The 26,808-nt window shown below is 54.8% G+C and overlaps 10 protein-coding genes across 10 annotated transcripts; 6 read left to right on the top strand and 4 right to left on the bottom strand.

Moving 5' to 3' along the window:
• Positions 1 to 1,338: 1,338 nt before the first annotated feature.
• Positions 1,339 to 3,444, top strand: M409DRAFT_29117 (uncharacterized protein; the record flags this gene model as incomplete). Its single annotated transcript, XM_033809316.1, has 5 exons — positions 1,339 to 1,550; positions 1,601 to 1,818; positions 1,874 to 2,041; positions 2,225 to 2,285; positions 2,337 to 3,444. 5 exons carry the CDS (start codon positions 1,339 to 1,341, stop codon positions 3,442 to 3,444), a joined length of 1,767 nt encoding a protein of 588 aa, XP_033661385.1.
• A 1,219-nt stretch (positions 3,445 to 4,663) lies between these two features.
• Positions 4,664 to 7,075, top strand: M409DRAFT_59970 (uncharacterized protein; the record flags this gene model as incomplete). The annotated part of the gene is made up of 1 exon (XM_033814340.1): positions 4,664 to 7,075. One exon carries the CDS (start codon positions 4,664 to 4,666, stop codon positions 7,073 to 7,075), a length of 2,412 nt encoding a protein of 803 aa, XP_033661384.1.
• A 934-nt stretch (positions 7,076 to 8,009) lies between these two features.
• On the top strand, positions 8,010 to 8,693 carry M409DRAFT_70454 (uncharacterized protein; the record flags this gene model as incomplete). Its single annotated transcript, XM_033818739.1, has 2 exons — positions 8,010 to 8,268; positions 8,365 to 8,693. The coding sequence occupies 2 exons, from the start codon at positions 8,010 to 8,012 to the stop codon at positions 8,691 to 8,693; spliced, it is 588 nt and encodes a 195-aa protein (XP_033661383.1).
• A 520-nt stretch (positions 8,694 to 9,213) lies between these two features.
• On the top strand, positions 9,214 to 10,053 carry M409DRAFT_29114 (uncharacterized protein; the record flags this gene model as incomplete). The annotated part of the gene is made up of 1 exon (XM_033809315.1): positions 9,214 to 10,053. One exon carries the CDS (start codon positions 9,214 to 9,216, stop codon positions 10,051 to 10,053), a length of 840 nt encoding a protein of 279 aa, XP_033661382.1.
• A 368-nt stretch (positions 10,054 to 10,421) lies between these two features.
• M409DRAFT_70452 (uncharacterized protein) lies at positions 10,422 to 13,186 on the bottom strand (the record flags this gene model as incomplete). Its single annotated transcript, XM_033818738.1, has 5 exons — positions 10,422 to 10,520; positions 10,576 to 12,700; positions 12,747 to 12,935; positions 12,992 to 13,115; positions 13,177 to 13,186. 5 exons carry the CDS (start codon positions 13,184 to 13,186, stop codon positions 10,422 to 10,424), a joined length of 2,547 nt encoding a protein of 848 aa, XP_033661381.1.
• Positions 13,187 to 14,092: 906 nt separating this feature from the next.
• Positions 14,093 to 14,803, top strand: M409DRAFT_59966 (uncharacterized protein; the record flags this gene model as incomplete). The annotated part of the gene is made up of 1 exon (XM_033814339.1): positions 14,093 to 14,803. One exon carries the CDS (start codon positions 14,093 to 14,095, stop codon positions 14,801 to 14,803), a length of 711 nt encoding a protein of 236 aa, XP_033661380.1.
• A 211-nt stretch (positions 14,804 to 15,014) lies between these two features.
• On the bottom strand, positions 15,015 to 16,676 carry M409DRAFT_59965 (uncharacterized protein; the record flags this gene model as incomplete). Its single annotated transcript, XM_033814338.1, has 2 exons — positions 15,015 to 15,139; positions 15,197 to 16,676. 2 exons carry the CDS (start codon positions 16,674 to 16,676, stop codon positions 15,015 to 15,017), a joined length of 1,605 nt encoding a protein of 534 aa, XP_033661379.1.
• Positions 16,677 to 17,806: 1,130 nt separating this feature from the next.
• M409DRAFT_70450 (uncharacterized protein) lies at positions 17,807 to 20,086 on the bottom strand (the record flags this gene model as incomplete). The annotated part of the gene is made up of 3 exons (XM_033818737.1): positions 17,807 to 18,309; positions 18,370 to 19,471; positions 19,523 to 20,086. The coding sequence occupies 3 exons, from the start codon at positions 20,084 to 20,086 to the stop codon at positions 17,807 to 17,809; spliced, it is 2,169 nt and encodes a 722-aa protein (XP_033661378.1).
• A 1,738-nt stretch (positions 20,087 to 21,824) lies between these two features.
• M409DRAFT_29109 (uncharacterized protein) lies at positions 21,825 to 22,225 on the bottom strand (the record flags this gene model as incomplete). Its single annotated transcript, XM_033809314.1, has 3 exons — positions 21,825 to 21,917; positions 21,981 to 22,011; positions 22,071 to 22,225. 3 exons carry the CDS (start codon positions 22,223 to 22,225, stop codon positions 21,825 to 21,827), a joined length of 279 nt encoding a protein of 92 aa, XP_033661377.1.
• Positions 22,226 to 23,004: 779 nt separating this feature from the next.
• M409DRAFT_29108 (uncharacterized protein) lies at positions 23,005 to 26,253 on the top strand (the record flags this gene model as incomplete). The annotated part of the gene is made up of 1 exon (XM_033809313.1): positions 23,005 to 26,253. One exon carries the CDS (start codon positions 23,005 to 23,007, stop codon positions 26,251 to 26,253), a length of 3,249 nt encoding a protein of 1,082 aa, XP_033661376.1.
• Positions 26,254 to 26,808: the final 555 nt, after the last annotated feature.

Below are 26,808 nucleotides of genomic sequence, written 5' to 3'. Positions count from 1 at the left end.
GTCCGGACGCTTGAGCGTCACCATCGCTACCATCATCCAACACATATGGAATGTAGTGAACGACATGGCGCACTTCTGTGGCAGTGGGGATATGCTGCAGTTCTCTATAGTCTCGTTTTCGACAGGCCATCGACTTCAAGATCATGCAAGAATACAAGACCTTGGGATTCGGAGAGCTGACCCAAGACATCAAAATCCTACATTCGACCATCTACTCGGACATGACAAGCGTTCGAGCTCTTCGCTATGGGCACGAAGTGGTCCCGGATCACAAGACGCGAGTGAAGCTTGTGCTGTTGCACGTGAGAAAAAATAGCCGCGTTAGCCTTGTTCCACGCTGGGCTATGCAGCATCTTCACATTGTCATGGCCAACCTGCAGAGATCTGGACCCGTCGTTGCTCTCACATTGATGTCTTCAGTCTGCAGCCGAGGACCCATGCCGAAAATCTCGAAAGTCGATGTCCTGACATGTCCACCAATCCTCGCGAGTAGCCTGTGCATTCCCAATGGAAAGGCCGCATTGCCCAATGTGCTGGGGCCGTGCCGACGTTGTTCATACGACAATACCCTGATATCTCGCTCGGCCATCCGCGTGACCGCAATATAGGACCGCTATCCTGAACCGCAATCGAAATCTTGGTCTCCTCCAGACTTGGTGAGACGAGTCGACAATTTCATGCATCCCACTTCGCACGGGACGACGAGGGTAGAGTAGCATGGCCTCGATCACCTCTCACGGAGCTGCCGTAGCATCCCTGCTCCAGCCAAGCTGCTGGCCAAGACAATACAACGACATGTTCCCAACACCCGCGTGGTGGCACGACAGCAAGCCCGCCGCAATGGTGCATGGAATCGCAGTCAGAACGGACGGCGCGAACGGAGATCGTGCAGAATACGGCAGCGCCCGAGGCGCCCTGTGTAGAGATGGCGAGTGCAGATGGAGAAATTCTCGAGCTGGCAAGTTCTTGGGAGCAGTCTTGGAGTCTTGGATCGCGTGGCACCAGCGAGGGTCTGCTCAGCGCCTTTGCCCAATCACGCGGGCCGCGCCTGCGACTTATTTTGTTATTTCCCTTCGACTTTGCACGGAATCGCTCGTTCGCGCGCAGGCCGATTTCGGGCATGCGAAAAGCGCCACGCTGAGAGGTACGAGTTCTGAGTTTTTGGGGTGGGTCCCATCCATCCATCCTGCCCGCGGCGACTGGTACAAAAAGTCATTCACCTCCCACCTGTGCTCTCAATCTGATAAGATAAGATCTTTCGCTAGCTTTCTTTGCTTTCGAAGCGCAGACCTCACCTCTCTTCTTTCTTTCGTCTGCTCACACATCGGTGTCGTCAAGATGTTCCTTTCTGGAGCTGGCGCTGAGCCAGAGCACGATCAAAAGACGTACAACCACGATGTGCACGAAGATTTCAACCCCGTCACGTCGGACACTGTGCTCAAGGACCAGGAAGGACATGCCATCAACTCGACCGGACAAGATGGTGTCAAGAAAGCTCAAGCAACTACCATTGTCTGGAGCCGTAACGCTCTGCTCGTGGTCTACGCCTTGTAAGTACTATGACATTTTCCAGATGCGCTTGCACTGATCCACCTTTCAGGATCTTCCTGATCTTCTTCATCAACTCCTTCCAGCAGCAGACCAGCAACAACCTGGTCGTGTACGTCACCTCAAGCTTCACGCAGGTGTACCTCATCCCCACGGTCGGCATCGTGTCCACGATTGTCGCGGGTGTCATCAAGTTGCCCGTCGCGAAGTTGATGGATATCTTCGGACGACCGCAAGGTTATGTCTTCATGCTGACATGTGCCGTTCTTGGTGAGTCAATGGAACTGATCCGCGATGATGAGGTTTGCTGACTCGATGGCTCCAGGATTGGTCCTGATGGCGGCGTGTAATAACATCACGACCTATGCCGCTGCTCAAGTCTTTTACTGGGTTGGCTTCAACGGGATTGGATACGTCCTTGATGTGTTCATTGCGGATACATCGTCTCTGCAGTGGCGAGCCCTGCTGTTTGCATTCACAACCTCTCCATACAGTAAGTGCACATGATACCGGCCAATCGCTCCTCTCAAAGTAGAAGGCATACCATTTATCTCACGGCGCTCCGAGTGACAATGCTCATGATCACAGCTCCGGTTGCTTGGACGGCGTAGAGCAACGGTGATGGAGATGCCGTCAATTTTGAGCCATTCAAACATCTGACTGACATCTTGGACAGTCGCGACGACGTTTGCCGGCCCTGCTGCTGCGCAGAGCTTCCTCAGGACGAGTGGATGGAGGTAAGGAGCTCAAAATTACTTCAGATCAAGCCTTGTCTGACATGAGAACAGATGGGGATACGGCGTCTATGCCATCCTCGTGCCAGTCATCTCCGCTCCATTCCTAGCAGTCTTCTGGTATAATCAACGCCTTGCACGAAAGCAGGGCATCTTGGTACCCGCGAGAGAGGCTTCTGGACGAACGTGGACGCAGAGCCTGGTCCACTACTTCATCGAGTTCGATTTCATCGGCATCCTCCTCATCTGCGCGGGATTCTCGCTCTTCCTCCTGCCGTTCTCGCTCGCGACGTCATCTGCTCAGCAATGGCGTTCTGGACACATCATCGCTATGCTTGCCGTTGGCGTCGTCTTGCTCATCGCCTTCGGGGTCTGGGAGAAATTCTTCGCCAAGAAGCCGTTCTTGCCATTCCACTACCTGACCGACCGGACTGTGCTCGGTTCATGTCTCCTGCCGATGACGACCTGGATCAGCTTCTACTGCTGGGATGGATATTTCAATCCATACCTCCAAACCGTGCACAACCTTAGCGTCACCAACGCCGGGTATGTGGCCAACATTTACAACCTTGGCTCCTGCTTCTGGGCTCTGATTGTAGGTGTTCTGATCCGCTACTCTGGACGGTTCAAGTGGATTGCCCTTGCTGCAGTCCCGTTTGAGATCCTCGGGACCGGGCTCATGATCCATTTTCGAGAGGCGTCCTACGGGATCGGCTACGTCGTCATGACACAGATCTTTATTGCATTTGCAGGTGGTACCCTCGTAATATGTCAAGAGATTGCGATAATGGCCGCCGTGGGACCAGCAAACATTGCTGTCGCTCTGGCTCTTCAAGGATTGTTTGCCTCCGTTGGGGGTGCCATCGGAAGTTCCATCTCAGGCGCCATCTGGACCAACACCTTCTACAAGTATCTAGTGGCCAACCTGCCACAAGAGACTGTAGCGAACGCGACCGTCATCTACTCTTCGATCACGAGCCAGCTGCTCTATCCACCAGGCGACCCAACACGCATCGTGATCGACGAGGGTTACGTTTATGCGCAACAGTACATGTGCATTGCTGGGACTGCGATTCTTTCGTTGTGCTTTATCTGGGTGTTGATGTGGAAGGACTATCAAGTGAAGGACTTCAAGGCGCCGCCGGGTGCGAAGGTCTTTTAAGAGGATCGAAAGGGGTTCATCAAAGAATGTCTAAAGCGACCACTTCGACCGTGATCGCGACATCATCTCAAGCGCGACTGAGGCCTCTGTAATAATTGAAACGAATCAACCAGTCACAGCTCAAAGAACTCATCATTTTGTTTCCTAGTTTGACAAATCGCCTATAGGGAGGATGCCATGCCCGCTAAGGGGGAATAAGTGTAAACGTCCTGCCAGTCGTGCGTCTTGGCGATGAGGACCGATAGCGAAACATACCATAGTTGATCTCTAAAAATCACAGTATGACTGTGCCCTCTCCGAACAGTTGTGTCTGTGTGTGTGTCGCTGCCTGACTTGGAAACGAATCCGCGATTCACATTTTCAAGAAAGCCTGGAATTCTCCACCATTTCCAGCTGTGAACGACATGCCAAGTCAAAGTTCATCTTCCTAGTTCTTACAAGTCGCGATAATCTTCATACAAAGACGGCTCGTAGCACGTCGCTAGCACGTGGCGACGGCAGCGAGATCTTGGTTGTTTGATCTCGGTGTTGGCAATAGAGTTTTGGACCAACCGCGGCTCGTAGGCGAAAAGCTTCCGTACGGCAAGGTGAGGCCTTCATCACGGGATTCCTGGCGACGGTCTACGAGGATGGACCTAGGCTGTGGATTTGGACAGTAAGCAGGCAGATTCGCTGGCCGTGGAGAGTCATCCCAACAGGTTGATTGATTCAGGAACCTTGAGGTTGGTGTTGCGTGGAGATGGAACTACGGGGCTGTCGAGTCGAAGCTATATACTTCTCGCAGTATAAGGCTGGGGGCGCCGAACCGTCGATAGTGGAGGAATATATCGTTCCAAGGCGTGACTCGAGGGTTCATGGCTGCCGTCCCGTCTTCAATGGCTGAGATCGCGCCCAAACGGTTGCAACTACCGCGATGGCGTGTGCTTGGAAGGAAGATTTCATTTTATAGCCAGGGAGAGGCCTTAGAGAGAGGAGGTCGTCGACTCACGCTGCTCAAGAGATCCTTGCGCAGCAAATCATTCAATGGATTTGAGGCGTAGGCCGTTGACCGCGTATCCTGGTCGCTTCATCTCCTGACCTGGACCTTCAGACCAGGGCAGGTCGGAAGATAAAACTCATGTCGACGACACTCCACCTCCACGGCTGGAAGACGACTTCCTGCGTCCCCGGAGAATTCAAATATATTGATGCGACGTCCGCGGCGTTTGTACTGGGCAGCATGGAGTCGGGGGAAGAGTACAATTCCAACCACGAGGACGAGTTTTACGACGCGGAAGCTGGCAACGTCGCCGAATCTCCAGCAGCTGGCGAACTAGTCGCTGCCACCTGCGGCCCTACCACCGGACGGCCTTCATTGGCTGCCAGCGAACAGCCGCATGCGCAGCTCCGTCATTCGACGACGCGTGAGAGGAGCTCATCGCGATCATCATCTCTACGCAGCAGCGCCGCCGCCGAGCTGCGCAAGAAGCTCCACGACGAAGAGGCCAGGCGCGAACTGCCCAATCTCCCACCCATCCCTCCCCAGTATCTCCAGCAGCAGCAGCCGCACAAGAGGGCCCGGCCGGCGTCGGTCGCATTATTTCCTCCTGCAGCAGCTCGAGCAGAGCCTCCTGCTTTGCGCAGAGCCGCCAGTGCTGCGGGCGCGAGGGATAGACCAGCGCCAAAACCACTTAATACTCACCACCCCGGCACCCGTTGCAATGCGATAGCCCTCGAGGCGAACGACGCCCAACCGAAGCCGCAAGGGATACCGGGGACTCACAATTCGCGCGAACCAGTCCAGCTGCCGGCTATTTCGCGGAGGGCTAGAGCAAAGACGGTGCACGCCAGCGCAACACCCTCGTCCGAAACAACAACACCCCTAACATTGCTAGGCACCGCCGCACGCGACAGAATGGATTTCTACGAGTCGCACCGCTCTCCTGCGCACACCCACGCCAAGCGCCGCTCTCTGCCCCCCGACGTCGACATTTACCACCGCCGCCCGAGTACGAGCGGTAACATCTACACGCGCCCCTCGTCACGACTCAATACCAACCGATCGGCGGATCTGCAGCGACATATGGATCAGTACAAAACCTCCACGAGTCGCCCGTCTTATCAGCCAGGCGACGCCGCCTCCGTGTCGGGACATTCGAGTTCTGGACGCGCCCGTCGCTACTCAGTCGTCCCTGATCGCTCGCCCCTGTCGCCGACGCGTCTTCGCGAACGCTTACACTCTCCAGAGGTGCCTCAGTACGGGCGCCGACGTCCCTCATTTGGCGCGCCCATGTCCAACTCCACGAACAACCAATTGGCCACCTTGGAATCGCCTGAAGAGTCACCAGCGGAGGAATCTGAACCCAAGCTGAGCGAATCGACGTCTGCAGAGTCGCAACAAGAGGATAACGTGTGGGACGAGCTGGACGAGCTCAAGATGCGTATAAAGGAATTGGAAATGAAGGACAAGGTGCCGACCGTTTCGAGTGCCGCCGCATCTGGAGACTCGAGCGACCGACCGCGCACTGCGACAACTGCCCCTACGACTATTGATTCCTCACCAAAGCACGAGCGCAAGCGGGAGATAGAAAGGAAGAAGGCGACTCCCACTCCACCACTAGAGACCGCATCAGGCGCGAACGCCTTGAGCAACATTCATCCACCCTTACATACTGCCCTGGCCAAAGCTGAAACTTTATTGAACGCATCTCTCTACCGGACTTTGGAAGCTGCCTCTAATGATGCGCTTCAACTGGCGGCGGTCACTGGCAGTGCTGGTCCTCAGGGTACCAACTTCTCGGCTGCTTCAATCATCAACGGCTTGAGCGTGTCTGATCGGCATGTCAGGCGCAAAGTTGACAGCATGTGTCGCAATCTAACAGAGCTATGCATCGCATTGTGCGAAGGCAAACATGAGGCAACTGAGATTGTGTCGTCCCCTACTTCCATGGAAACAGCAAGACAGGAGTCGCCGACGTTCAGGTTTTCAGAAAACCATGCACCTTCGCGTCAAGCAAGCAATGCTCGACCCATGAGCCGACTGGACGCCAGGAGAAGCAGCATTTTAGGGGGCAACTCGTTGGTACCGTACGAAAGCATCAGTCCTCGCGGCAGTGTTGGCGACATGTCTGTTACCGAACAAGAACCCTCATCAACGAAATCGAATCCACCCCAACTACGTCGCGTCAGTCGAGCACCGAGTGGGTTGCGCAGTCGCATTCAACGTCAGGATGACAGTGGCGACGAAGCGACGAACTTGCGACCCCCTTCGCGTGCCATGACTGATATCGGCGCACTGCGACCCCGGTCGAGACTCACGAATGAAAACAGATCCCCAGGTGCGCAGCGAACCCCCAGCTTGCGCGAAATTCTGGCCTCTAAACGAAACAACGACGCTGCATTTGAGGGGAACCGTGAAACGCCCAGGATCTCTTCGATTGGTTCTGAACACAGACGCAGGCGTCTGTTTGATCAGCAATCGACGCCTCCCGTAGTGGAGGAAGAGGACGGTCCAGACGATTATCACACCCCTTCACAACCACGTCGACGCGTTACGTCGATGGGTGGACAATTCAATTCTCGCCGGTCTATTGGCGACATTCCTGGACGAACATCAAGCCTCCACCAGCGACGCGACGTTATAACGGAATAGCCTTCCATTGATTCACTGCTCGACTATTCGAACGACACCATCACGGCACTTACGAAGGTACACTTCTGATTAGCATTGTCAGCATTCATGATAATGAGAAGGCACTTTTGGGATTGTGATTTGCGAGCGAGCAACATGTATTATGGTTGTATGACTTATGGATGGTGCGTTACTTTGAGCGCACAGATTTTGCGTAGGATACCCAAACTTTGCAGCGTTGAACGACCGTTCTGAGCATTATTTCACCCGACTTCGTATGAGTTTCTTTCAATCTGCCTCAATTCATCGTCGTGGAAGAGAGGAAGTGCAGACGCAACTAACCTGCTAACAAGGCAGCCAGAAAAGCAATTACCAACAAAGCGTCATCTCACAGCAACACCAGAATCCAAATACCCAATGCGGTCATTGCGCTCGGCACACGTGGCCCAGTCGCCCACCAGCCTGATGAACGCAGAAACTCGATTGACTTCGTCATGCAGTCTCCATGATGCCAAGCGGGAAACACCTCATCGAGCTTGTTGGAGCTCTGTCAGAGGATGCAAGTGACTGCGCCACACCAAGTCCAGAAATCTTGGAGGCGAGGTGGGATCTGCGTGCAGGGGTCGACCGGGTTGGCTGAGGTGCAGTCGCTGTCTCCTCCAGGTGACGTAGGTTTCTCTGCCGCAAGCATGTGGGTGGGCAGCATGATGGAAGCTGGGCTGGGCTGGAACAGCTGCTGCTTGACGCGTTGTGTCTCTGTGATGAGTAGTAGGGGACGGGTTAGTGGTGTGGAGGATTGGGTGAGGAGATAAGTACCTTTTTCTTTGCTCTTGTGTCTTGTTGTTTCATTGCCTTTGCTCTCGTCACGTCACACATTTCTATACCAGACATCCTACTGTAACCAGCAAATCACCACCCCAATCACAACAACAACAAACACATCCAGCAACGAACCATGGCCGACCAACTCAAGCAAGCCGGCTCCAAAGCCCAACAGACCGCCTCCGAAGGCACCTCCAAATGGGACGCCATGAGCGAAGAGCAAAAGAAGAAGACCTTCGACGCCCTCCCCGAAGACCAGAAGAAAGGCAAGACCTACATGGAGTGGCTCTCCGAGGGCTACCAGCACCAGAAGGAGAACTGGATGCCGTGGATCGAGGATATGTATTTGAAGTGGTTCACGAATGATAACAAGACGAGTTATGCGACGAAGAGTGAGTCTTTCGTTAAACACCTTCCATGAATACACTACGATACATATGTGTGTGTGTATAGATGAGCAGTGCTAATGTATTTGTATGATTAAATAGGCACCCTCGACAAATCCAAAGTCACCGGCATCGAACAAGTCGACACTCTGCAAGACGGCGTCAACAACCTCGTCGCGGGACAAGTCGGCAAAGGCGGGCTCTTCCAACCCGTCGGCGACATGGTGAGCAAGGAGGGCGTCAACCGCGCCGAGCGAGGCGGCAAGGATACCGATGGGAGCTACGGCGGGCAGGCGGCTGCGGCGGTGGATCCTGTGGCCAAGAATGCGCAGAGTGCGGGCAGTTCGATTTGGTCCGGCGCGCAGAGTGCTGGCGGGTATGTTGGGGGGATGTTTGGTGGGGGGAGTAAGGAGGGGGAGCAGAAGAAGTAGACTGATAGCAAATGGTCGAGGGCATGTGATAATGATGAGTATATGAGGTGGGATTTTGGCGTTGATTTAGTAGTTGTAACCTTTGTCGATTGTTATTACCGATAGTGTAGATTGTACGTATCACGAGCTTCTGTTGCGAGTCATGGTCTTCTGGTCTGCTTTGTTGGTTGTGCATGTGAAGGCGAAAGTGAATCCACCGTGGCACATCTCGTGAGCCACGAGCTCTGGAAAGCTTTTCGACACCGCACCTCCAACGCGACCATCACATGAAAGTTGAAAAGTGAGTCAGAAGAAAAGAGAGCAAGCCTTATGTATTCACCCGAGTAGTAAGAGCGTCACTGCCTTTATCTACGGGAAAATCTCGCTGTCAAACATCATACCTTCCATCCAGAAACAGACATTTCCAACAGCACGACTTCAACAATCCATCATCAACCACCCCAAGACCCAAAGACTCAGAACAACTACAAGCACAACAGCCCCATCCAAACCCCAAAACCAAACCACACCCACCAGCACCATGCCCGGCCGCGGTGGTGGTGGTCGAGGAGGAAATCGAGGAGGTGGCCCCCTCCCCCGCCCCGTACAAGTCTCCAAAAAAATCTCCTGGCTCCTCCGGCACGGCGCCGAAAAAGAAGGCCTCACGCTGGGACCCGGCGGCTACATCAATGTGTCCGAAGTCCTCGCCAACCGCAACCTCAAATCGCTCAAAGTGACTTTCGACGAACTGCGCCAGATCGTCGAGGAGAATGATAAGCAACGGTTCACGATGGTGGCTGTAGAACAAGGGGAGGGACAGACACCCCTCCCATCGAATGACCCGAAAGATTACCTGATCCGCGCGAATCAGGGGCATAGTCTGAAAGTCGAAGAGGAAGGGTTGTTGCAACCCATCACCGAGGAGAATCTCCCCGCGACGGTCGTCCACGGCACGACGCACTCCGCCTGGCCGCTCATCGTCTCCTCGGGAGGACTGAAACCCATGGGTCGAAACCACGTCCACTTCGCCTCCGGCCTACCCGCCGGTTTCACTTCCCTCGTCGACTCTTCCTCCTCCACCAGCAGCAGCAGTACCAATACCACCAACGCAAACGAAGTCTCCGCGCCAGTGATATCCGGGATGCGGAAATCGTCGACCGTGCTGGTTTTCTTGGATGTGGTGCGGGCGATGCAGGCGGGGATTAAGTTCTGGGTGAGTGATAATGGGGTTGTCTTGACCGAGGGGAATGAGGAGGGGGTTGTGCCGTTGGAGTTTTTCCGGAGGGTGGAGGATCTCACGGGGGAGGGCGTTTTGGTTGAGGAGGGGAGGGTTGTGAAGGAGGCGCCGGGGACGTGGAATAAAGGTGGTGGGAGGAGTTGAGTGGAGAGGGAAGGGTGCTCTTACATGAGATACGAGTGCTCGCAGTTGTGCTGTGAAGGTCTCGTTGGATGGCACAGGAAGGAGAAAGGCAACGAGAACACCCAAGATCAGGCTGGCCACGATCTGTGGTTGGATATTCTGTCCAACAATACCACCAGAATATAACTCCGCGTCGGACATGCAGTACGGGCTGCAAATTTCCCTGGACGAACGATGACAAAGAGAACTTTCAAAGACACGACCTCATTGATCGTCATGTAATTTCTGGCTAGTTTCATGCCGTATCAGACCTATGCTAGTCGCTGAAGATTCAATGCATACAAAGGTATCACAACGCTCGCCTTGTCCGTTCCCGCTTCCCATCAAGACTACGTCGGCTCAGACCAGTCGACCTGCTGAGTGACGGGCGCAGAACCACCTTTGGCATATGAAAGCTTCAAACGTAACCGGAGTCTGGCTGGAGGTGGCTGTATCCAAGTTAGCATAATCATACGAAAAGCAGGTCGAGAATTTTGAACTTACCCCTGAAACACTTGTAATGCGCATTTGCTGCGTCGCTTCTTGTCCTCCCTCCAAGTCAGACGAACTGATCGCCTGCAATTGTAGCTTTTGCGTCTTTGGAACGGCAGCTTGCAGGTTGACGGAGCTGAACGACTCGAAGTTGCTGGTGTTCCTGAACTTGGCGTTGACCTGAACGGCCTGAGCATTCCGCTGTAGGCTGAAGGTGACGTGCAGATCGTCCTTGTTGTAGGCGGTGTGTGCTTGTGCTGCTGGAGGCGGAGAACCCCCAAATCCGCCAAGGATGTCGTTGGAGGCTGCTGATGATTGTTGCGGCGACTGTGCTGCAGGCGATTGACCGGACGGCTGGGAACCAAACAAGTCCATGATGGAATCCATGTTGCTCTGCGGTTTCGTCTGGCCATTCATGCCACTGTAACTTGTCTGTTGCACCGGTGACGAGACTGTATCGTTACCACCAAGAATTTCGGCCAGGAGATCGGCGTTGTTGTTCTGTGATCCGTTGATCGTTGTGCTCGTGTCTGTCGTAGACATCCCGGAGTCTCCACCCATGAGATCGAGCAGCATATCTTGCTCTGTGATTTGGCTTGGCTTCTTCTTGGCAGGCAATTTGCTGTGTCTTTTCTTTGTCGCTTCACCAAGCACCCGCTGTTCTTCTCGAATCTCTGGTGGCGGCATATGCTCCAGTACACCCTGTCGGACTGTGTCGTAGCCAAATAGGTTCCCGTACTCTACGGCTCGTTGTTGAATTTCCACGTCGAGATCTGCCTGTCGGCTGAGTAGCAGTCTTCTAAGTCGGTCAACTTGTGCTGGCTCCCGAAGTCGTGTAGTAAGCTTCATGGCGGCTGTGATGATATATTCAGTAACGCTCTGGCCGGAGTAGCTCGAGTTGAGGATGGTGGTGAACAGGTCTACAATTTCACTTTCTTTCACCTCCTTGACGAGCTCCTCCTCTTCGTAAGAGCCCCCTTGAAGCAGAGCGTCGCCGTACTCTCCAATGACCCAGGCGCCAGCAAGGTTCAGACCTTCTTGGCTGATGTCGTCTTTGAGCGCAGCATAGAGCTTTTGAGCGCAGTATGTCTGCAGCTCTGGCGTGGTTGCAATCAGTCGCACGAATGAAGACAGAATCTGTTCTTTCACGTAGTTTCCAGCCAGCTTGAGCACCCGGAGCATAGTGTCGACGTGCCACCTTTTGTTAGGCGCAAAACGATCTGCTGCAACGCCGATCTGACTGGTCATGACCGGCTTGAACTCGTTGTCTGCCACTTCGAGGAAAGCGAGTAGTTCTCGAATCAGGACGCGGATGTTCGACTCATTGATCAAAGTAAAGCTGAGATCCAGTGCTCGTCTCCGTATGCTGATGTCAGGGTCGCGCAAGCAGTCCAAGATGGTGTTTCGATGCCGCTGCACTGCATTCGGTTCGATAGCCACTACCTTGATCAAAGTGTTAAGCGCCACGTAGCGGATGTTGTTGTCTCGGTTGGAAAGGAACTTGCCCAAGATGTTGACACCCAAGACACGAAGTCCAGAGTCAGCCTCGATATCCAAGATGGTGAGCACAGCCTCGTAAAGGATGGAGTTGCCCACATTCTTCGAGGACTCAGTGTTGGTGGCCACCTGGGCGAGAATATCGTTGATCTGTTCGCTCGTCTGCGGATCTCCCCTGCCCAGCACTCGGAGAAGTCGCAAGATCTTGACCTGCAAAAAAGGATCTGTTATACCAGTGACATCATGTTCTGGTGCGTAGCCGGACTGGGACAAGGCTTTAAGAACCTTGACCAGGCTTCCAGTAAGCGGTCTGAACATCTCGACAACGCCCTGTTCTCCGCCTTCTTCCTCATCAGCCTCACACATGCTGACGACAAGTGTCAAACCGCTCAGAAGTACGCCGTGATTCCTATCATTCAGTAGCAGCTTCGCTTTATCCACAAAATGCTCTTGCAGGTCCGGAACTTTTCGACATATTCGCATGGCGCAGAGGGCGGCTTTTCTTCGAATGTACGGGTTGGAGGAGGAGAGGATCGTCTCGACTTCTGGGAAGAGGTCTCGAGACATCTCGATCGAGGCGATGTTGCCGAGGGTACATAGTGCAAGGCCGACAATATACTGGTTGCTGTGGTTGAGGTCGCTGTCCTGTGTTAGCCGGGCTATCAGGGGAGATTCGTCTTTCCTACTTCTTCAAGGAGTTGGTGACCAATGTCAGAACTTCTTGATTCTCGTCCAAAAGCAGCATCGTCCCCAGATATCCCAACCGCTTGTCGGCAAAGCGAGGGGAGGCCAGCAGCTTCAGACATTCGATCTGTCCAAAGTGCGTGCGCTCACCCAGGGTGAAGAGATATAGCAGCTTTGCGACATTGTTGCGCCTAGTATAGCATGAGCACACATATCCCACCTGAACATGCTCCTTTCATTGTCATACCGCAAGTCGGAGTTATGGCTCTCTTCCCTAAAGCTGGCTCTGATGGCCGCGCTCTCCTTCTGCACTACAGCTCTTTCGTCGGCGATGGTCTTGGCGGCGCGCACATTGCGGATGAATTGTTTGACTGGAGACAGGTAGATTAGCAGCGGTTCACATGTTGCCGTAGGCGTCCATTGTAGGCGTACGGGAACTCATTGCGGCGGTCACTGGGACCCCAATTTGAGATTGAAAAGAGATCCGGTCAAGGCCGTGATATTCCCATCGCGAGGCAGGTCGTTCAGAGGGTGCAGAGGTGTTTGTAAGTTGTTCCAGGCGCGGGCGACAGTTGTTTGAAGTCTTGGCCCAGCGAGGTACTGATGACCCTTGTGCTGAGGGTGTCTCATGGTGCAGACTCAAAGCAGCCTAGCGTGAGCTGCTGAGACTGAACTTCGAGTTCGACGTCCACCCAACTTCCTTCTCTCGACCGCTCTGATTTCCAATCTGAGCAATGATGAGGGCCGCGAATTCGGACATGCACAAGAATCTATACGCGCAAACGGCCCCGTTGCCGAAGTAGCCTGTGTGCTCCTGCAGTCTCTGAGCCTTGAGTCCATCCACCCCTCCTTCAAGGCGTATACTCGCGTTCCCGGAGCGAGCACTCTCATTGTCTTCAGATATGTGAGAGCCTGCAGCAGAGGCACCATTGCCATCCTTTCAAAAATGGCGAAAGCGACTACGTGCGTAAAACATACTCTTTGGGCTAGCTAAACGATAGCAAAAACCATCTTTGCCAACATTGGTAAAAGGGAACAGGCTGTGCCCTAAAGCCGCGTGGGAGCTGAGGATATTGAAACAGAGGTGGGGATCCTACGGGTTGATAGGATATATATTTGTACATCAGTCCTGGCTCTCCTAAAAATCTTGAAGGATTAACTTTCTTTGTTCTCAAACTCTTTGGCTTTCTGCACTCCCTGGCTCCGGTCGACGAAGCTGAACATTCCGCTGTCATGTCTACGAATACAAATCCATTGACGTTTGCGATAGTTCCTGGAGCATGGCAAGTCACCAAAACCCCATTTCCCAGGAAGAAAGCATCCTGACAACACCTCAAGGCATAAACAAATGCACGTCCAACCAACCCTCGACGTCCTCAAAACCCGCGGCCACAACGCCATCAGCATCGACCTCCTCGCCATCGACACCTCCAAGCCCCGCCCAACCTGGGAACAAGAAGTCCTCCACATCACCAACAGCGTCCTCTCCCAACTAACCTCCGGCCGCGACGTCGTCCTCGTCCTACACTCCTACGCCGGCCTCCCCGGCTGCGAAGCCCTCAACCGCATAGTCCAAGCCGGCGCCCTCCAACCCACCGCGGAACGAAAAGGCCGTCTCCTTAAAGCCATCTTCTTCTACGCGCACCACGCCCCGACAGGGCTCGTGATGGACGTCAAAGCCTTCGTCGGCCCCCAAAACCCCGCCTTCTCCATTGACGAAAGCACCGATCTCGCATATCACGACCAGCCCTACGAACTCTTCTTCAACGACATCCCGACCAAAGAAGAAGCGAAACCCTACCTGGACGAGATCAAGCCCATGTGGTACATCCCCGGGGGCGGGGCGATCGCGTCCGACGATTGGCAGCAGGCGCCGAGGAGTATCGTGGCGTCTTCGAAGGATAAGGCTTTGCTGCCGGAGATTTTGAACCAGATGTGGGGTGGGCACCAAGAGGAGATTGTGTGGACTGAGACGGCGCATACGCCTTTTATGACGCAGCCGGAGGAGATTGCTGATTTGTGGATTGATTTGGCTAGCAAACCGTCTGGCGAGGCTTGAACACGCTCTCGTTGGGGAGTGAAATAGACAGGCGAAGCCTCTAGGGATGGAGAGTCACAGCGCCCTCTGGAGTAGACAAGGACGGAAAGCTGAGTGCTTTCACCATCGAAACATAAGTGAAATAGAAAAGTAGAGAAAGTTTTTTCTCTAATCAACTTCGCCATTTCATCACTCTATACCCAAGCGTGCAGGACTCTATCCCAACCATCAATCATTGACACTCCATAAGAGCATCCAAATCCACCCGCTTGTAATAGGAAATATGTCCGAAGCCCTGCCAGAACTGGGCCAGTGTGTCGTGAGACACCATGATGAGTTGTGACGGGGTGTACTGATCTGTGTAAATGCATTAGTCTCTGTCTGGATCGAAAGGCAATAGATGTCTGCACTCACCATGAGTAAACCCCCTCCCAGCAATATGGCCCGCACTACGAACCACTCGTGCGCCCCTAAACAGCTCTTCGTCCGCAATCCGCACGAAGCCTCCGTGTCCGATATCAGGCGCAATGAACGTGTACTCCCCGCGGGGAACATTCGGATCACCTGTCAACTTGATCGCCTCGAGACGTCCTGTGGGGACATCATCATAGTCCTGCGTATCGCCGACGATGGTATCGACAGGTGGACGCCTGAAGCCATCAAGCCGTGGTCCAGGGGCTTCGAATGTGTCGACGTCTTCGGGGGAGTGGGATTCGTCGTCGGTGTCCATGTGCTCGACGGCGCTGACGAAACTGGCGTTGCTGCTGTCGCTGTCTCTGCGGTTGCCCCTGAACCAACGGCGGAGCCAGTTTGTGCCTCGTGGGAGGGGGCTCTCGTCCCTGGCATCGGGCTGTGTGATGAGGAGGAATTCGGCTCCATGCCCTGAGTAATCGCCGCACCAGATGCCTTGCCATGGTTTTTGTGGTGTTGGAATGTAGCACGACTCCGGGAGAGTGGCATATGTCGTGATGTCCTCTGGCATCCGTATTGTCATGCCTCCTCCAACGGTCGATTCCATTCCTGGAGCGAAGTATGGCATGTTAATACCCAGAGTAGCCGACATGCCGCCTCCTGAGCCGAAGATGAAGTTCGGATTCGTGCGGCGGCCAGTATATTCAACCCATCTTCTCAGCCTGAAATTATTGTGACTGACCTCTGACAGCCGCGTGGGGCGGTGACCAACAGAGTTGTACCCATCTTGACTTACATTTCTCGTCCGACTAGGCGCAGGGATTCTCAGGGGCGGCCAGACATACGTACTGCCGGTAATGGCACTCGACGGCAGAGCTCGACATAGCATGAGCGAGCTGTAAAGGCCAGACTCGGCAACCGTCCCCATCAGCGTTTCCTTACTGTAAGTCGAATGAGCTGCATATGCTCGATCAGCTGGCTGATCGTTCGGCGGGTCTGCGTCCGAGCTGTCGATGTCGAGCTTCACGGCTGGTCGATTGGTGTCCAGAGAGATCCGAGGCTCAAAGCTGTGGACTATAACGATTGGGTCTTTCTCCCATAACGACGCCTTTGGAACACCTCTCGTGGCAACTACGGTGTTGCCTTCGATGGAGCCTGTGCTCTCGTTGTAGCGAGCAAGCAACAATTTGCCACCTGGCTCCGAATCGCCAATCCAAATCCGATGCTTGACGAGAAACCAGTGGAGATGATGTGCCACGTAGAGGTCGCGGAACGATTTGGTCGGCCCTGGTGTTGGTATTGGTGTCGGAAGTGATCGGTTGACAATAGGTTGCCATAGGAGGTCATCGTAGCTCTGGATTTGGAGGTGGCGACATGTCTGCGCGGCTTGGGCGAGATCGTGAGGTTCCACGTAAGAGAGAATGTGCTGAATCAACTCGGTTGGCAATTGTAGAAGTGGCGAATCGTTCGGATCAGAGGCCATTCTCTGGGCTTGTTGTGGTGATGGGATAGCATCAACAGGAGTCGTGTCCATTTTATTCGAATAGTCCCGTGTTCCAGATGCCAGAATTCGCCGATGATGAATGGAATGATGAGAGTCAGCAGCCAGCCGTGCTGAGGTATTGTTGAATGCACGCCCTAGGCCCCGTGACTCCTTGTGTCTTCATTCGGCACTGCTCTTTGCCAGGTCGGTTTTAGTGTAGGCAAAGTAGAGTTTGCAGTATGGGTGTTTGAAAGACTCAAAGAGGAAGGTCAAGAAGTGGAAGTCTCAAGCATGCCACGCCGTGGGAACTCTCTCCACCAGCCAAGGCACGGACTGAGCTTCAACATGCGATGTTCGGAACGCCTTCGTTTCTTTGCAACACGGGAAGTCTCTCACTCACCTCTTCTTCTGCTTGTGAAAGATGTTGGTTTCACGTGGGTTATTTCAACCTTTCAACCTTTCATTCTCACCATCTGTCCCCTTCGTACGTGGAGTTGGGCCAACATGACGTTAACGAATCATCATCATCAATGTTCGGCAGTGCGGGACCACTCCCTTCTCTCGACATCCTTCAGCACGCGATATTACGATTACCTCGAGCAGTAGTCGTGAAGATAAAGCTATCTGACCTCTCGTCTCTTCCGTTCGGTAGATGTCCACGGTAACACAAGACGACCGGATCTTTCGAGAGCTCAGACATGCTTTTCAGCAGCTATCCTACTCTCCTATCGTGTGCCTATCGCTATCAATAATTTTGAAGCAAAAAAGGTCACTCCCTGCCAGCTTCCAGAGCAGACCGAAGAAGCCGCGTAAGGTCGCACCATATGGCGACGAGGCTTTGGTATCACAGCATTCAAACGCCAAGTGCATAACGCAAGCATCACCAAGCAACAGCAACAACAGTAAGCCACCCCATATTTTCGCAATATTGACAACCCAAAATACCACCCAGTGCACTGCTTCGTGATGAACGCCCACTTTATCCGCCCACGCGCCCCAGTCATACGCCATGAGACGGAGTATTTCACCCAAGTCTGAATGCCCCGCCCCTATCAAAACCCCCGCCCGTAATACATATCACCATTCGACTCGTGGTCCCCATTAGAAGTTACATCGTTTCAATAGAAGAATTAAGATGCAGGAGCAGGACTCGCGCTGCCAACAGCGCTTGCTGAACTTTCGGTCGATGCAGCTGAGTTGCCCTGCTCGTCCAGCTTCTTCTTCATTTCTTCGTGTTCTTTCTTGATCATGAGCAGCAACGCGTTCTCCTTCTGCAATTTCCGGATGTATTCGTTGGCAGATTCGACTGTAGCGGCCTTGCTGCTATTGCTCTTGACTTGGGCATCTTCCTTGGATTCCTTGTCGCCATCTATCATGGCTTCTGGACTGCCGTCACTGTTTGACTCCTTCTTGGTTGCGGTCTTTGGCAGGAGAGCTTGCATCTCCTTGAGCGCTTCGTTGATACGATTTCGCCGTCCTTGCTCAGCAACCTTGTGGGATGTCCGTTTTGAGGTCAATCCAGTTGAAAGAGAGTCGGGGTAGTTGACGCCGGGAAGATGGTTACCCTCGAGTAGGTTCTGGTAGTTTGATTTGGAAGCAAGTAGAAGAGCGTGAGTAGGAGAGTGGAGACTCGCTGGGACTGGAATCAGTGAACGTGAAGGGGAGAATGATCTAATATTGAACATGCACTTACCACCTTCTGGGAGCAATGGCTTGATGCTGGGACTGATCCGTGGTCGAAGAGCTGGTGAGACAAGAGCGGAGCCAGTGCCACTCATACTCCCCCTCTTTTTGTTGGGTTTGCCGCCCTTAGGGTCTTGCTTTCGGTCCTTGAGAAGTGCACCTGGCGTAGACGCCGTCATTGGAGATCCCATTACCGAGGGACTCGCCATGCTCGAGGATGGCCTCGCCGAGGATGGCGTACTTGATGGGCCCAGCTTTGGAGTCTTGCGTGCTGCTAATCGTGGCGTGTCGTCGTTTGAGTTCGACTGCTGGATTTGAGTGTTGATCTGTGGAAGAGGAGGTCGTGATGCCGAATCGTCAGCAGCAGCGGCCGGAAGTTGGAGTTCCTCAAACTCCATCTGATCATTATCAACGTCTCCTTGTTGCTGTTCATGCCGTTGATTTGCCCCTCGCTGGTCACCGCGCATTGAAAGCAGTGATTTGGGGGTCGCAGCCTTTCCAAGACTGGAAGATCCGTCTTGCTGCTGCCCAGGCAAGGCGGGAGACTGATTCAAACTAGATCCAGGCCTAGGTGGTGGACCCATGAGAGCCTCGCTGAGCGGCTCTGGGCTGATACTACCATTCTCAGAGCTGTCGTTCCGAGGCATCTGCAGGCCTGCTGATGGGGGTTGTGCACTGGACGAGCGTGGAGGAGCCTTATCACACTCTCTTGGTGGAGCAAGCGAAGACAGCATTGTGCCCGATTTCCGCTTCATTGCTTTTTGAATGGGACTGTTCTTAACCCTCGCAAGCGGCCCTGCGCTTCTGCGTGTCGCCGTCTTCTTTTTGCTCGACTTCTTCGACTTCTTTGCTTGTGTGCCAGCCGATTCCGACACATCATCACCGCCCATGTCCACATCCGCGTTTGGGTCCAATGGCGAGGTTGCGTTTGAGCTTGGGGCGGTGCTCGGGTTTGTGTAGTAGCCCTGATGGCCGTGTGCGCCATTTTGGCCATTCTGCGGTGGAAGGATGGGCGACGTGAGTGGAGAGAAGTATGCGCCTGGAATGGTGAATTCGGGTTGAACGTTGTATTGCGGTGTACCGGCAGGTGAGGCCATGGGAGTCAAAGCGATCTGGCGCAATGTCAGCCAAGACTGGGGAGTGCATCGTGGGATGTTACGCACGCTATTCTCCTTGCTCAAATGATACCTTTGCTCCAGTATCGCACGCTGTTGAGGATCCATTTGCTGCTGCATGAACGGTCCCTGCTCCCCATGCATCCCAAAGCTGTTTGGCGTCGGCGGGACCTGATTCGGGGGAAAACCTTGTAATCCTTGGAACTGGAACTGCTGGTTTGTGTAGTATGGGTGCTGCTGGGCCTGCATGGCGGATTGGTACATTGGGTCTTGCGGGTATGGGTGACTGGTCTGCGGCCTGCCGTCGAAGTGGTGCTGCTGTTGTTCCACATTCTGCGACATGCCAAACTGGCCGTGTGAGCCGAAGTCTTGGGCGGAGGATCCTGAGATGGCCTGAGCCTCGTTGATCTCGTCGAAGGGCGTACTCGGGTGGGTGCCCGGGTGCTGAATGTGGTCGCCATAATGCGCCGAGTCGACGGCAGAGATTGGATTGAGGTCGATGTCGCCGAATTCGAACAGGTTGCCCAGGTCATCGAGGTCGCTGTTCATCTGCGCCATTTGGTCCATCTGCTCGGGCGGCCGCGACCATGCCTGCTGCTCGGCGCTGTTCATCGCTCGTGGTGCGCGAGCGACTGAAGGCCAGGCTGGAAGATTGTGAGGCGGACGCTGCTGCTGTCGCCGTGGTCGGAAATACCGTATACGCCCTCTGCGCAGAGGTGGAGGGCGGAGGGCGGGAGAGGGAATGCGCAGCCGTTCCTTTGCGTGGGTGGGAGGGTGGGTGCGGCTCTAGTGGCAGATGACCATGGGGCTCACTCGTCGTGAGATGCTCGTCGCCCGCGGTGGGCGGTGTGGGTGCGGGAGAGAGGACAGTAGCAGAGGCCGTCGCAGCGATAATGCTCGCCCTCGGTTCGAGTATCAGAGCGAATGTCGGATTGAGTAGCCCATTGGGCGACTGCTCGCCGCTAAAGGGAAGGAAGTAGTATGGAGTACCGGTAAAGTTTTACGAGCCACCATCTCAATTCAACACACTAACTCCACAGCTCGACTGGCCTTCATTTCACTCAAATAATCGACGGAGCGAAACAATAATATGCTGCGAGCGCGGCTGGAGACAAGCGATGCATCCGCCGCCTCTGAAGCATCTACCTACCGTACAGACCCCGCCGCCGTAGCGATGTAGCGATTTTTGTGAGAGAGCAACAACCTGCTCATCCTCCACGGCGTGGGGGTGTGGGCGAGAGGGGAGGCCTGTGTTACTTTGGCGGCGCTCCATGATCTGGCGGCGTCTTGCCGAGCACCTGTTCATCGTTTCATTCGCACGACACTCGACCTGGCTGTCGATACCTTCACCTCCGAGCCTGCTGGTCGAAAATCAACCTCTGGCTGCCACCGCTGGCCAAGTGCCGGATGGCATCTCGACCCTCGTGGCAGCCTCATCATCCTTCTGCATTCTATCCCACTCGGCTGGATGACGGCAGGCCCGCATGTAAGGCGCCGTGTTACTTATTCTCCCTCGCCCAAAACGGGCAGACTCCGCACCGATTCTCACAGTCTGGGACAATGCTTGCGACCCTTTGAGTTGCTGTTCTCGCAGGCTTTCGCATAACGTACATGTGGCGCTTCACATTGCCGCGACGTGGGGGCCTGGGCTGGCCTCGCGGAGTCTGCGCCGCCGCCGAGTGTGATACACAAGTGTACTGTAGTAGGTTGTCTGTCAAGAAAGTCTGATGGAAAGCATCACCATGTTCGAGACGACGCCACTATGCATGGCTCGAGCAAGATCATTGATTGAAGAACAAGTTTCGCGTGTGCTGCTCGCATTGATTCGCCCCAGAGCCTACCTTTTGTGCGGCATCCATGCGGTCCTTTGTCACTCACCGAGATCGCGGAGAGTGGTTGTCGTGATGCTTTGTGAGTCTGGAATTGTCTACATCTGTTGCTCAGACTTCCCCTGGGTTGAGCTCTGATCAAGCCATGTCTTTCGCCCGGCTTCTCGCACGCCAGCTTCACTCTTGAACGTCCACTGTCGCGTGGTCCGAGGAACGAACATATAGCCAGTGGGAATGTGGCAGCTCATCGTCGAAGCTTGCACGGTACTTTGGGTATTAGAGCCGCGGTGGCGGATATGGTACAGCGTACAGCATTTCTACACATTGCCCGGCCTTCCACTTCCACCAACGTACTTTTCTCGAAGGAGATCCCCAATCGCAAAGCCCTCAGTGGCGTGCCTGCTCAGCATAAGTGCCATCGTGATTGTAAAAGCAACATCATCCGCAAACAAAAAATCCCCGGCCCGCTCAGAACGCCCATGCTATAGACAAGCCAAGGAAAGTCCAGACAAAAGAGGTCGCTACATGACGGAGCAGCAGCCGTTTGATTGTTGAGGGGCGTATGGGTCTTCGCGACGGTCGATTGTGCCCCAACGACTGGGTACCATGAAGTCCTGGACAGAGACAGTCAGTAAGCGGCAGCCTTCTAGGGCCCAATAGTTGCATCTCCTCTATACCTTTGGCTCTTTGTCCGTAAACGCTATCAAGCTGCGCCAGTAGTTAGCACGTGTTATATGGCGGTAGAGTGTGACATGTGTCAAACGTACTCCATTGCTGCCTCCGACACTGGTATCCTCCTACGGTTCAGGTCTTCTTGCAACCTCTGGTTGAGCTCTGTGAGCCGCCGGAGCTTCAGCTCTGCCATAGATTGCTTCTTAGTCTTGCCATTGTCGTTGGTGCGAATCTCGTAGGGCGTCGACATCATGGCCTGGCCGCAATGCGCAAGTCAAGGTGGTGGTGGTATGAATGGCAGGCTTGAGGGCTGGTGGTGGAGAGGACGCGGACGGTAAGGTCGGCCTGGCGCTGCGGGAAATATATGTTCGGCGCTGTCGTGTGCTATTTCGGTGGTGCGCTTGCAGATGAGAGCGGTCACTCCTTGTCAATAGCTGCGGGTGTGTTTTCGTGGATGCTTAAAGATACGGTTCGTGCGACGCTTGCTTGCTTCCTTCCTACGCTCCTCTGCGGCACGCAGATACACTTGCCGTTTGCGGCGCGGCGGGTGTGTTGCAGCGGGGTCAGCTTGTGGTGGTAGAGGTAAGGAGCGACTGTGTGGTGATGTTCGACCCGAGACCGCGAGGCGTGAGGAGAGTGGTGGCCGTGGTCAGTCGAGCGCTGGAGCTCAGGGAGTTCGAATGAGATTGAAGGCCCGCTTGCAGCTGTGCACGGACTTGTAGTATAATAGCGCTCGGCTGCGTTATCCCTTCGCTGGACGCTTTGCGAGCACGCACCCGAACGTGAACGATACCAGACTCGTGGGTCGAATCGCGTGAGACAGCATCTGCAGCGACACGTGAAATATTCGCTGTTTGTGCTATCCACCGCCTCACCGCAAAGATCCATACCGCGAAACGACACGTGATCTGAGCAGCGGCCGGTCCCGAGCCGCCGGTGCCAAGCCACGCCAAATCTGAAGTCGTGCGAAATGCTGCAACATCATCTGCCTCCAGCGCACCATCGCCATCAACCACGCCGCCAGCCAAGATGCCTCCACCGCCGCATTCGAGGCCGGAGAACGTGCTCAAGCGAGCGCAGGAGCTCATCGGCGTCGGGCAGCAGAGCGCGGCGCTCAGCATCTTGAGCGAACATGTCACCTCGAAGAGAACCCGGAACAGCACCATCGCGGCCCTCGAGCCGGTGATGCTGCTGTTTGTCGAATTATGCGTCGACCTCCGCAAAGGCAAGTCCGCGAAGGACGGGCTCTACAACTACAAGAACACGAGCCAAAACACCAACGTGGCCACCATCGAGCTCGTCTTCCGCCGCTTCATCGAACTCGCAGAACAGAAGGTCACCGAGGCCCAGAAGAAGGCCGATGAAGTCTCGGCGCAGGAGACGAGCCCCGAGTCTGCAGATGCATCGCTGGCAAATGTGACGGATCTGGAGGCCATGGAAACACCAGAGTCTATTCTCCTCTCGACTGTTTCCGGCGAGCAGTCCAAGGACAGGACCGACCGCGCAATCGTCACGCCATGGCTGAAGTTTCTGTGGGAGACATACCGCACTGTCCTGGACATCTTCAAGAACAATGCTCGTCTGGAGGTCATGTACCAGACAACTGCCCACCAGGCCTTCCAGTTCTGCTTGAAGTACACCCGAAAGACCGAGTTCCGCCGTCTTTGCGAACTGCTCCGCAACCACTTGCAGAATGCTGCCAAGTACTCACAGCAGGTGCATGCAATCAACCTTAGTGACCCGGAGACACTTCAGCGCCATCTTGATACCCGCTTCATGCAGCTGAATGTCGCTGTCGAGCTGGAACTCTGGCAGGAGGCCTTCAAGAGTGTCGAGGACATTCACACTCTCCTGAGCTTGTCGAAGAGACTACCAAAGAACTCCATGATGGCCAACTACTACGAAAAATTGACGCGTATCTTCCTCGTCAGCGAGAACTACTTGTTCCACGCCGCCGCATGGAGTCGCTACTACAACCTGCTGACCACCTCGGCACGCCAGGTCGCTGCTGGCGCTCCGAAGAAGGACAACCCGACCAACATCTCTGACGCTGATCTCTCCAAGGCAGCTTCGTTCGTGCTCCTGTCGGCCTTGTCCATCCCTGTCATCAGCACCTCTCGCTCCCGTGGCGCCCTTATCGACGTTGATGCAGCCCGAAACACGAAGAACGCACGCCTGACCAGCCTGCTCAGCATGAGCACCCCACCAACTCGTTCCATCCTGTTCAAGGATGCCATGAACAAAGACATTCTCCAGCGCGCACGCCCAGAAATCCGCGACCTCTACAACATTCTGGAGACGGACTTCCACCCCAAGTCCATCTGCGAGAAAGTGTCGCCAATTTTGTCCAAAATTGGAGCGGAAGAAGAAATGCAGAAGTACATCTCGCCTCTGCAACAAGTCATCCTGACCCGCCTCTTCCAGCAATTGTCCCAGGTCTACACTGACGTCAAGCTGGAAGATGTCCTGGCATTAGCTCAGTTCCCGGATCCCTTCCAGGTCTCTGCTGCCACCATTGAGAAGTTCATCATGAATGGTTGCAAGAAGGGTGATCTGTCCATCCGTATCGACCATTCCACTGGAATTCTCACTTTCGACTCGGACGTGTTCTCTTCTGCAAAGGCAATGCACCCAGGATCAGGCGCTGGCTCTGCCGAGACCGATGCCAGCTCTGTACAACGATTGCAGAGTACCCCAGCCGAGATTGTCCGCTCGCAGCTCACTCGCCTGTCCAAGGCTCTTTATATTGCTGTCCAATACGTTGATCCATCATTCAACGAGGACCGCCAGAAGTCGAAGCTGGCCGCTCTGAAGCGTGCTGAAGCAGGATTCGAGAAGGAGCACGCAGATCTTCTCGCCCGACGAGAGCAGATTCAAAAGAAGAAGGAAACAGCAGCGAATGTGCAGCTTGCCAAGCAGCGAGAGGAGGAGCAAAAGAGGAAGGTGCGACAGCAAGAACTTCAAGCTGCTGAGACTGAGCGTCTGGCTCAAGAGACCCGTGACCGAGAAGAGCGTCGGTTGCAAGCCGAGAGGAAGAAGGTGCAGCGTGAAGAAGCCGAGAAGCAGCTCAACGAGCTCAAGAAGGGAGTAAAGGGTGTCGATATTTCCGGTCTCGACATTGACGATCTAGACTCTGGGCGGATTCGTATGCTGAAGCTGCAGGCTCTGGAGCGTGAGAAGAACGAGATTGGGGAGAAACTGCGTGTTGCGGGCAAGAGGATCGACCATCTGGAGCGTGCCTACCGCAAGGAAGAGATCAAGCACTTGGGAGATGACTACGCGGCTCAACGTGACCGCGATGTCCAAGCGTACGAGGCCAGCAAAGCCGAGACTCTAGCAAACGCGGAGCAAAAGCACAAGGAAGAAGTCGCGTTGAAGCATCGTCTCAGCAGACTTGTGGGACACTACGAGGGCTTCAAGAAAGACATCACTGAGCAACGCCACGCTGACTTCGAGAAACGCCGCCGCGCTGCGGAGAGGGAACTCAACGCCGCCATGGACAAGAGACGACGCGAGGTCCGCGAGAGAAAGGCTGCCGAAAAGCGTCGTGTGGAAGAAGAGGCCCGTGCACGACAAGAAGAAGAAGAGCGGGCGAGAATTGAGGAGGAAGAGGCTGCACGTGCCGCCGAGGAAAAGAGAGTCAAGGATGCAGAAGCCAAGGCAGAAGCTGAGCAGCGTCGACAAGAACGCGCAGAGGCAGCCCGCAAACAGATGGAGCGTGAGGAAGAAGCAGAGCGACGACGTCTCGAGCGCAAGCAGGGCGGCGCCGGTCCTGGCGCGACTGCTGCACCACCAACAACCCGACCAGATCCCTTTGGCCGCCGCGCAGAGCCAGCAGCTGCCGACCAGCCACCGCCCTCCGCCGGCGGACCACCACGTCTTCAACTCGCCGGCAATACTGGCAAGCCCAGCTGGCGCGAGCGTGAAGCTGCCAGAGTCGCTGGTGGCGATAGTGCTGCCGCCACTCCCCCGCCAGCACCTCCAGCTACACCTCCAGCTGATGAGCGTGTTGTGACTGAAGAGGCATCTCTGCCTAAGAAAGGAGGCTATTTGCCACCAGCATTGAGAGGAAAGGCACCGGGTGCCGACTCCGCCCCACCACCTCCTCCACCAGCAGGCGAGAAGAGTGAGCGGTGGGCGCCACGTCGGCGAGAGGGCGAAGACAGAGGCGATGCCCCATCGCCAGCAGGCGGAAGCGCTTATCGACCACCTGGTGCGAGGCCTGGCGGTGCAAGCACTGGTGGAGCATACAGACCACCTGGTGCTCGTCGGGGATAGGGCGATGGTGATCTGGGAAAAGGAGCACTGTGTTTTGCGTGAGTACTCTACGAAGACGAAGCGATGCTCGAGCCGGGCGAGGGAATGCTTTCACAGGCGTTTGAACGAGAGTGCGTAGTATAGTCATTCCACCAAGCATCGTTTCGTCATGTTACTACACCGTATCGTCCTCGTCGTCATTGTGCCAGACCAGGTGTCATGTGAAATCCGAAGTCATGCCTGGAGCGGGTGATCATGCGTCGAGGGTCATCTCCGACCTCCACTCGCAGCATCAGCCCCGCGCTGGCTGCTTGCTCACTCTCTACCGACCCTCGTAGCTCTCAACCCTTTACCTGTTTATCTCCTCCCCTGCGTAAAGCCGACGGGGACACAACAGCTGTTTGCGTCGTCCACGCCATAGCAACAACTGTGCATGGAACGCATCGCTCACACAGACAAAGAAGTCGACCGGACCCGCGCTGCTACCCCTCGCTGACGTGTCAGTCTGCTTTGGCCGGTCGAGGAGCCAGCGCGTGTCACCAACTCACTGCAACCACTTAGCCCAGTCCCAGTAGC

The sequence above is a fragment of the Zasmidium cellare genome (assembly GCF_010093935.1).
Source record: "Zasmidium cellare ATCC 36951 unplaced genomic scaffold M409scaffold_48, whole genome shotgun sequence".
NCBI classification, from domain to species: Eukaryota; Fungi; Ascomycota; class Dothideomycetes; order Mycosphaerellales; family Mycosphaerellaceae; genus Zasmidium; species Zasmidium cellare.
The sequence above is the reverse complement of the archived record's forward strand: the minus strand, read 5'-3'. Positions and strand labels throughout refer to the sequence as shown.